The sequence below is a fragment of the Phascolarctos cinereus genome, unplaced genomic scaffold (assembly GCF_003287225.1).
Source record: "Phascolarctos cinereus isolate Bilbo 61053 unplaced genomic scaffold, phaCin_HiC Scaffold_7;HRSCAF=346, whole genome shotgun sequence".
Taxonomy (NCBI): Eukaryota; Metazoa; Chordata; class Mammalia; order Diprotodontia; family Phascolarctidae; genus Phascolarctos; species Phascolarctos cinereus.
In genome coordinates, this window is record NW_027556180.1 from 19,438,141 (window position 1) to 19,448,012 (window position 9,872).

Genomic DNA, 9,872 nt, shown 5'->3' on the forward strand with positions numbered 1-9,872 from the left:
GGCTGGGCTTGCGGAGGAGCCATTCTGTCAGAGGGGGCTTTACGCGAGATGAACTGGTCACATAGCCCAGGCTCGGGATGACAAACCACTGAGTGGCCCAGAGATTGCCTGGGAGCCACAGAATGTCAGGAGTCCCAAAGGAAGGCCTGCTGTGGTGGACTCCCCATGCTGAGGGGATAGGTGGAAATAGTTTACTGTTGATCATCAGGCTACTTAAACTTTATTTATTGTGTTAACAAATGTCCATGTTGGCGGTTTTGCACGTAAATAATAATTTTGAAGCGTCTGGGTGGAAAACTTACACATGTGAATTTTTGTTTCTTAGCATGCAGTCGATCCAGAATCTTGGCCTGGCCATAATGTCCATAGTTGCTGGGAAGTATTGGATCTTTGGGGGTATTTCTTTTTGGAAGTATTCTTCATTGCCTGTGTTTCTGGTAAGTACTTGATAACAAGTATTTTTGGAGTCTTTTTTGGTCTCCTGATGGGCAGAGGAAGGTTTCGTTTGTCCCTGAGGCCAAACCCTAGGAAGTTATCCAATAGATGTGTTGAGATTTGTGGGCTCCAGTAGGATGCGGTGGAAAATGCACCTTAGGCAGGGTGGTTTGGAGACCTGGGATCTCGGACTTCCCTCTGTGATCTGGGGTATGGCTTCTTTAGCTTAAAAAAATGGCAGAGTTCCTTCTCAGACCCCGCAATCCTAGTCCTGAACTTCCAGTCAGCGTGCCGCAGAACAAGCGATTCTTAGCATGGGCTGGCAGCAGTTCTTGGTAAAACACCAAGAGAGACCCAGTGGCGGGACTCAGGAACAGGGCAGGGGAGGGCGTAGGGGTCTTGGCGCTTTGCCCTCTGTGGCGCTCACCTCAGCTCCTTGGGAAGCGGAGCCACTTTCTCTGCCCTTTGTATCTGAATCCCCAGGAGTTGTAGTGGGCTGCAGACTCGCTTTGTGATTCTAGGAATCACTGGGCTGCAACGTTTCCTTAAAAGATTTTCCCCCCTTTTTTTCCCCCTAGTTTCACTTCTAGCGGTGGTTTTGCTGTACTTGGTGGATTACACTCGAGGTAAGGTAATTAAGCTGCTCTCTTGATTCTGGGTGAAATTGGGGGGTGGGCAAGGATTTAGGACTGATTTAGTATTCAGTATCCTAGTGGCAGAAGTACGTTGAATTCAGTCTTGGTTTATAAATCTGTTCAGTGTTTTCAGAATTTGTGCCACTAATTGTTTTGTGAGTTTTGAGTGGCACTCTGAAGGTGATATTGAAACACAAGGCATTTCTGTAACAAGAGGCTTTTAAACCCTGGGTGCTGCTGTTTCAGATCATTTGAAATGGTGTCACTGTGCATGAGGATTCTTTTTATCCCCCATAGTTTCTTCTGTCTTAGTTTCTGTATGTGCATTGCTAGAAGTTACATACTAGTGTTTTGGTTACTGCTTGGTGTGTACTGCCCGCCCTAAAATGTCACTGGTTCCATTCATTGCCAAATAAATCCCCTGGGATATATAATCTCCTTATCAGAAGTTACCGCAGTGGGGGTTGGGGACATGTTGGGGCATATGTACGTCTGAAAAGCTCTTTTCTTCTTTTCGCTCGTCTTTCCATTTTGAGTGGCGAATTAAAGAGAGGCGCATTCCCACCCCAGCTTTAACAAGAGGCACTCATTTGTTTCATGTTCTTCATTGTGTGAGAGGAACCATTTCACTCCCTAAAGGGTCTTCGTGGGGGCTCAGCACTTGTGTTTAGCATATGTTAATGGACTTGGTTTTATATGTTCCTATTCAGTCCTGCAAAAGAATACACACACATTTGTACACACTCAAGCCACAGACCAACTTTGTTCTTACACATACGCACACACAGTCTCACACATATTTACACACATACACACAGAAATAACCTTTTGTAGGATTGAATACGTAAATATACGTACATATGTGCATATACATAGATATACACACTTGTGTGTTTGTTTGGTATAGTGGAGAGAACGCTGTGTTTGGGGGTGGCCCCGGCTTCCAGGCCTGCCCTGGCCCTCCCTGGCTGTGTTTCCTGAGCTGTAATGAGGAGTCAGCCCTTCCCTTCTCACGGGGCACCTCCTGTGCTGCTGGGGGGAGCTGCGCCCCAGAGTGCTGGTCTGTGCCTTAATGAGCCTGCTTGTTTGTTGGTGTGAGCACTGACCTGACTGAGTCTTCCTCTCCCTTCTTGTGTTGTAGGAGGTAGCCTTAATTGTTCTGCCAGACAGAGGGTGGAGCTGTCAAAGATGACTGACACCAAGTAAGTGTTTGAAGGCCAGAAGTCTCAGTGAGTCCTCAACTTGTTAGCCTGTTAACAGTGGGCCAGGGCGTGGCTGATTAATTTTCTTGCTAACTCAGTAAAGACCCTCTTTTGCTTTGTCATGGATAGAGGAGTCTTGAAATGCTTTAATGTAGAGCAGCTTAGTAAGATGGAGCACCTGACCTTGTGCATTGGAGGGAAGTGGGGTGAGTCTGAGCCCCAGTGGTAGGTGTTCAAGAAGCTGTCTCAGACCTAGGTACCGATAAGAAGGGATGGAAGCTCTTTTCCTGCCGCCGCGTGTTGACGTGTAAGTGGTGATGGGCACAGACGGCCCTCGGGAAGGAGGTTGCCATTGGTGATCCTGCCCCAGCAATGGCGGCATCTTTGGATCATGGCTTCCCCGCTAACTCTGATTTGGGTGCTCAGTAATCCTGTGAGAGTCCCCTGGTTGGAAGCCATACCCATATCAGTAATCATTCCTTTCTCCTCGAGATAGAATGGATTTCATTGTAGTGAGGGTTACTACCTTACACGCCCAGCACCCCTTCTTTCCTAGAGGGAGGAGAAGGCTACAATCCTAGGATACCAGCTTTATCTGTCTTTCTCTTCTGGTGACTGTGTAAATGCTTCAGGGGTAAAAAGAAGACATTTTCTTTTATTCCAGACATTGCTAAATGATGTGCACATTTTACGTAACGTACTTTAGTTGATGTTAAAATGCTTTAAGATATCTTAACATAAAATTTAGGGCTCTTCTGGTTAGCCTGGCCTACTGAAGCCATTAGAAAAGTTCTGTTTCTGATTGAAAAGTCTATTGAATCTGAAGGGTGCGGGGTCCACTAGAGTTGGTTTTCTTTTCAAAATTGGCCCCAAACAGATTTCGTGGTTTAAGGTCTGTGTTTCAGTTAACGTTGTATTTATTACTCAGCTGACTTTGGAGGTTGAAAGAAATTCCAGGTAGCAGCTTGTAAGACATTTCATTTTAATCCTTGAACGTCTAGAACCCTGTTTCATGGGTTGTCATAGCTAGAGCGTTCATCCTTGGGGCCAGCCCATTTGTGGTAGGCCTCCCTGAGTTAGCAAGGCTGGGCCTCATCTCTGGCTGGGATTGGCCTGAATGAAGCCTCCTGGCAGCTGGACACCCTGCCAGATCTTAGGGTCGTTTCTAGGCAGCTTTGATTGGTGCACCTCTGCTCTTCCTAAGAAGCTGTGATAATGGGGTGAGATTGAGTGCTCTGGAGAGACCCTACCCGGGAAAGCCCGCTGGGTTAAGAACACTGCCGAGACTCCTCGGCACCAAGCGAAAGGAATGAGGCAGGGAGGGGACAGCAAGACTGCCATCCCTTCAGAAAGTCTCTGTTCCCTCTCACTGGGGAGGTGGTATTGTACAGCATCGATGATGGTAATGGTAATGTGAGCAGCGAGGGCATCCTGGGGCCTCTGTGTCCAACAGCCTGTAGGCCTGGAGGGAGTTGGGACGGAGCCCTGACCCTGTGTGCATGTGCATCGGGGCTTTGGGCGTTGCGGAGCAAGACAGAGAATTCCAGGACTGGACAGAATGGAAGTGGAGGCTGTGCTGTTTGGGACCCTTCTTGTAAGTCCTCAAGAGTCTCAGTCCTGCTTTCGTGCTCATGACTCATTTTCACGTGTGTTTGCAGATGAATTTGAAGAGCAGTCGTCACCAGAGAGGCAGCTGCCATCCTGTGCTTGGGAGAGCCGGACACTGGGGAAGGAGGGATGGTCTGGAAGGTGGAAAGTGGCCTTTTGGAAGGGGCCTTCTAGCGTGTGTTTAACAGCTTCTTTCCAGAGTTCTTTTCTCCAAGTATATTTCTGTAAGATTGTACATTATCTTAGATCATGTCTTTTGTATGGTTTGCTGCAAAGGGGTCACCTTTACCTGCTTGCTAATAATTTATTTAGTGTCCAAGTCTGGCCAAATGCTCTGGAAAGCCTTGCTGCACTTTGCCAGGGTCAGTCAATGAAAGGGCACAAGACGGCCTCTGCTGAGGGGCTTTTTACTAGGTCATCTCATTTTTGTATTTTCCGGATCTGGACATTTGAGTAGGTTATCCTTTTTTAAACCCAAAACAAACAACCCAGCAGCCCCCAGCCAACCAAAAGAACCTTGGAGTTTTACCTCAAATAAAATGGAGTGTAAGCGGAAATGTGTATTTGCTTCTGTTTTTGTAATGGGGAACATGCAGGTGATAAAAGGTCTTTTTATGTAGGGAAAATTCACTAATAATCACGACTAGATCTCCTTAGCTAGGTAGAGCTCTTTAAATTTCTTAACCTCTCTTTATCTTAGAGTAGTCCTGTTGGCAAAATATCTTTTACATTTTTTGTAACGACTGAAACATGTCCTAATTAAGATGACGATTGTATACCTTTATACAAGTAGATAAAAAGTTACAAAAGGAAAATCCTATTTCTATTTTTATTGTAATAAATGTATAAGCAAGCATTTATTTTTATCTTTATGCTGTGACTAAATAATATTTCCATTCTTAATTAGAAATTAATAGATGATCCAGAACAAAGAAAATGTGGACAGATTACAGCCACTGAATTAATTTTGGAAACAAATCTTTCCCTAGACTCATAACATTTATATTTTTAGCTTCTGTAGGAACAAAGTCTAAAGCCATCCTCAGTACTCCTCTACGAGCCTGGGGCCTGCTGTTGGTAAGTCAGATATTCAACTGTGGCAAGAGTTAATCACATTCTACAACAGGTAGAGGTGAAAGTTGTTTAAAATATTTATTTAAAGTGTTTAACATGAGAGGCAGCTAGGTGGTGCAGTGGATAGAGCTCCAGCCTTGGAGTCAGGAGGACCTGAGTTCACATCTGGCCTCAGACACATAACATTCCCTAGCTGTGTGACCCTGGGCAAGTCACTTACCCCCATTGTCTCAGGAAAAAAAATGTTTAACACGGTTGTAGTGTAGTTTCACTGCACCTGGTAACTTGGCTTATGTTTTACTCCTCTGCCGGTTAATTATACTTTCTAATAACATCTTGTTACAACTTATATGATCATTGCCAGTCCCAGAATTTGAGTTGGAAGGATCTTAGTTGGCTGTCCAGTCCAACCAAACACGAAAGCAGTCTCTGCTCTAATATCCCTGATAGGTGACCAAACTCCAAGAATGGGGGTCCTGCTCTACTGTGGGACAGTCTTAACTGTTAGATCATTTTTCTTAACATCAAAGGCTAAATTTCCCTCTTTACTTGTGGTCCTGTCCTCTGGGACCACACAGGACAACCCTCCACCTTCTCCTGAAGACAGCCTGTGTGTTATTTAATCCTGGCTAAACTGATATCCTCCAATGTCATGGACTCGGGGCCTTTCATCATCCTAGGTACCCCCCTCTGGGCATTGTCCATGTTGTCCATGCCCTTGTGACACTGTGGTGCTCAGTGCTAGAGATGAGGTCTACAGAGAGTGGAGGACAGTGGGCCAGTCCCCTCCCTAGTTCTGGGAGCTCTGCCCCTCCAAATGCATCCGAGGTCATAGACCTTTGTCAGGCTGTGGCACCATGCTGGGCCCATAGCTTGTGGTCCTCTGAACCCACCAGATCTTCATGGTACTCGTTGCCTCACTGTGCCTCCCCAGTCTTATCCTTGTGAAAAATGGAACTGTAATGCCCTTTTCCTCTTCCTGATTAAATTACTTTGCACTAGTTCCAAGAGTTCTAGCTACCACTCTTGTGTCTGAGGTCCGTCTCCACAGTGCGTGGACCTATCCATGGCTGTGTCTTCTCACTGTTGTGGCAGGCCCTGGCTTCACTTATTTTGCCTCAGTTCCTGGGCCAGCCTGATTCTGTTGCTGCCACCAGACAGGAAAAAGAGCACTGGGTTTGTTTCACCTATGTTAAATTTTTTTTTTAATATTTTTTGATTTTTTCCCCATTTACATGTAAAAACAATTTTTAATGTTCAGGTTTTTTTTAAAGTGTTGGCTTCCAAATTCTATCACTTTCTCTCCACCCCCTGCCTGAGATTGTAAGCCGTCTGATACAGGTATACACATGTAATCATGTAAAACATTTCCACATTCGTCATTTTGTGCAAGAAAACTCAAAGAAAGAAAGAAGGTGTGATTTGTTCTGTATTCAGACAACATCATTTCTTTCTCTGGAGGTGGATAGCATTTTTCATCATGAGTCCTTTAGGATTGTCTTGGATCATTGGATCGCTGAGAATAGCTAAATCATATTCAGTTTTTCTTTGTACAACATTGCTGTTACTGTGCACAATGTCCTTCTGGTTCTGCTCACCTGACTTTGCATCAGTTCATGTAAGTTCAGTTTTTCTGAAACCATCCTGCTCATCATTTCTTATATTATAATAGTGTCCTATGACAATCATATGCCATAACTTGGTCAGCCATTCCCCAGTTGATGGGCACTCCTTTAATTTCCAGTTCTTTGCCACCTGGAAAAGAGCTGCTATAATTATTGTACATTTAGGTCCTTTTCTTTTCCTTTGATCTCTTTGGAGTAAAGACCTAGCAGTGGTATTTCTGGATCAAAAGGTATGGACAGTTCTGTAGCCCTTTGGGTATAGTGCCAAATTGTTCTCCAGAATGACTGGATCAGTTCACAACTCTGCCAACAGTGCATTAGTGTTCCATTTTCCCACATCCCCTCCAACAGCCACCATTTCCCTTCTTTGTCATATTAATAAGCTAGGATTTTTTAAAAAGCTAGATTTTACCAATATCTATCAGTACCTGCCCTGCAACTTAGAGAGTTCTTTAGGGCCACATTTTTTCATTAAAAGAAAGAATTGCAAGGAACTCCTACATCTAGGATGTATTCTTCAAACTGTGGTGAGCATTTTAAGAGCAGCAAACCTATGTTTGCTATTCTTCAAATCACACTATACCCCCTCTCCCTCTTTTCTGTTCTCTCTCTCTTCTTCTCCCCTTCTTATTTCCTTCTTCTTCCTCCCTCTCCCTCTCTCTTCCCTTTCCACCTCTCCTTCACCCTCTTTTTGCCTCCCCCCCCTCCCTTTCTTCCTCCTTTCCTCTCTCTCTCTTTCTCTTTCTCTCCCTCCCCCTCCCTTTCCTTCCCTTCCCCCTTCCCTCTCCCTTCTCCTACCCCCCCCCATCCTCAACTTACCTCTCTCCATTAAGGCGGTTTGACTCATGTATAATTTGCAGTTTAAGGGGACACCTGAGGGACACCATCATGAATTTCAGGACGTGGTGTTCAAAAATATTTCCTACAATAACTTGTGCTGTTAATTTGAATTTAGGTTGACTATTGAATGCTTAGGTTTTGCTTGGGAAGTTGAAAACCTTTCATGTCAGCTGCTCCCATACCTCCTCCTGCTGTCGGCAGCTCTGGCAAAGAGCTGGCCACCTTTTAGTCTGAAAGGCATTTGGGGCAGGGCTTGTTGGGATTCAGCTGAACTAGTTGTGTGGGATTTCACTGGGACCTCTTAGAAAAGCAAGAAATAAATGTGCCATGTTCCTCACGTTTTTGGATAGGATCCTTTTTCCCTTGCTTGTCATCATCTCTGATCTTCCAGAATGTTTCCATCGCTTCTCCATTAAGACATTTCCTGAAGTCAAGTCATCAGAGCAGAGCCCATAACGAGGGTAGGGCAGTCAGGGGTTTGGCCCAGGGCACTGACTGCAGGGATGTGCTGTTACCTGTGGCATCCTGTGGTCCCTCCAACTGTCTGTGGTAAGTGCCCTCCCAGACTTAACCCTGGGCCACCTGTCCTTTTCCAGGGCTTCCTTTCCCCCATTGCCTGCTTGCCAGTTTCCTCTGGAGGGTCAGGAATCAGTGGCAATGCAAGGGGCTAATAGGGGATAGGCTGCCCTGTTAGCAATGAGTTGCTCCCCCTCCTCCCATGTGATTGTACCAAGAGTGGACTGTAATGCCCTTTTTCTTTTCCTAATTAAATTACTTTTGCCCTAGTTCCAAGAGTTCTAGCTACCACTGTTGTGTCTGAGGTCCGTCTCCACAATGAATGGACCTATCCATGGCTGTGTCTTCTCGCTGTTCTTGCAGGCCCTGGCTTCACTTATTTCGCCTCAGTTCCTGGGCCAGCCTGATTCTGTTGCTGCCACCAGACAGGAAGAAGAGCACTGGGTTTAAGCAGGTGTTGAAGCTGACCAGAGGCCGCCAAACCTTATAAGCCATGCTGGTCACATTCAGCAGGGGACAGTTCTTGGTGGCATAGAACCTGGCCAAGAAGTAGATGAAGCGAGTGACGTGGAAGGGCCCAAAGCAGAGAGCGAAGAGGCTGCACACCACGAGAATGGTGCGGACAGACTTGGCCCGGGCAGCTGTGCCCAGCCCTGTCTGGGCCTCCATGGGTTTTACCAGGCTCTTGATCATTAGTGAGTAGCAGATGAGGATGATGAGAAAAGGCAAGACGAAGCCCGAGAAAGTCAGAATCATCCCATAGACGAAGAAGTAGCCAAAGACGTTGGGTCGGCTCAGGTCGTAACAGACCATGTGATCATTCTTGGGCCCCATTTCAGAGAAGACCAGGGTGGGCAGTACCTGCAGGATGACCAGGGCCCATGTGGTACCTGTTCCTGTGAGGGCCAGTCTCCGGGTGCGGTAGGCCAAGGACTGGATGGGGTAGCACACGCCCAGGAAGCGGTGCACGCTGATGCATGTCAGGAGCAGAATGCTGCCGTAGAGGTTGGTGTAAAACAGGAACCGTACCAGCCGGCAGAAGAAGTTGCCAAAGGGCCATCGGTCCCTCAGCGAGTAGTTGATGATCAGGAAGGGCAGCGTGGCAATGTGGAGCAGGTCGGCCACCATCAGGTTGGAGAGATAGATGGTGGTGCACGTCCAGCGCTTGGTGCGGCACCAGGAGAGCCAGAGAACGACGCTGTTGAGGGGCAGCCCCAGCACAAAGACGATGCTGTAGGTCAGGGGGAGGTAGACCCTCTTGTAGTTCTCAACGATCTGGCACTGCTTGTCTTGCAAGGAGATGTTGGCCTCTAAGCCTCCAACGTCCTCCATGGCGACCGTTTTTGCTCCTGCCCCTTGTGGGAAAGCAAAATGGAAATGTAGGAATTTCATCATGTTTGCCACTATGACCTGTCCAAGGGGGATTCTGCAAAGTGCTCAGTGCTGCCAAAGCCTTGGTTAGACCCTTGTCAAGGGATGACATGACTGATGTAATGTGATATTCGGGTCACTGTCCAGAGGGGGCTCGAAAGTAAGTCTGTTGACCTGAGTCACAGTGACAAAGAAGGAAAAAGACTGTCTCCATCACTTCTACCCTGCCCAGCCAATCTGGAAAGTTCCTGTCTCCTGGGGTTGTATTTATGTTTTTGTAGCTGATGTTATTTTCTTTGAGCTGGTGTGGTGTTGCTTATCTAAGTTGACTTTTCCCTTCTGTTTAATAGCACAGATGAGGGTGTTAATTTAAAAAGTGATGGGCTCTATAGAGAACGCACAGGAGTGATAAGCAGCATGGCTGTCCTTAGACTCATCTAACTCCTAAAGGCCATTTCTTCACTACTGTCTATTATCTCTGATCTGAGAGATAGTAAACTAAGTCTTTATTAATACAAATAATTATTTTTATGGGGGCAGCTAGGTGGTGCAGTGGATAGAGTACT

General features: G+C 46.3%; 2 protein-coding genes across 2 annotated transcripts in view; one reads left to right on the forward strand and one right to left on the reverse strand.

Annotated features, from left to right (window-relative positions):
- The window catches only part of LOC110210085 (lysosomal dipeptide transporter MFSD1), a 46,428-nt gene extending 41,991 nt beyond the window's left edge, over positions 1-4,437 (forward strand). Inside the window, exons 17-20 of the mRNA XM_020988867.2 lie at positions 326-437; positions 1,014-1,061; positions 2,212-2,272; positions 3,931-4,437. Coding sequence (XP_020844526.1) covers positions 326-360 — 35 coding nt within the window. The 3' untranslated portion in view covers positions 361-437; positions 1,014-1,061; positions 2,212-2,272; positions 3,931-4,437. The remainder of the gene's footprint in view (positions 1-325; positions 438-1,013; positions 1,062-2,211; positions 2,273-3,930) is intronic.
- Positions 4,438-8,307: 3,870 nt separating this feature from the next.
- Positions 8,308-9,267, reverse strand: LOC110210206 (P2Y purinoceptor 3-like). Its single transcript, XM_020989055.1, has one exon. It carries the CDS (start codon positions 9,265-9,267, stop codon positions 8,308-8,310), a length of 960 nt encoding a protein of 319 aa, XP_020844714.1.
- Positions 9,268-9,872: the final 605 nt, after the last annotated feature.

Coding starts and splice junctions, on each gene's coding strand:
- LOC110210206 (XM_020989055.1), bottom strand. CDS start 9,267: ATGGAGGACGTTGGAGGCTTAGAGGCCAACATCTCCTTGCAAGACAAG.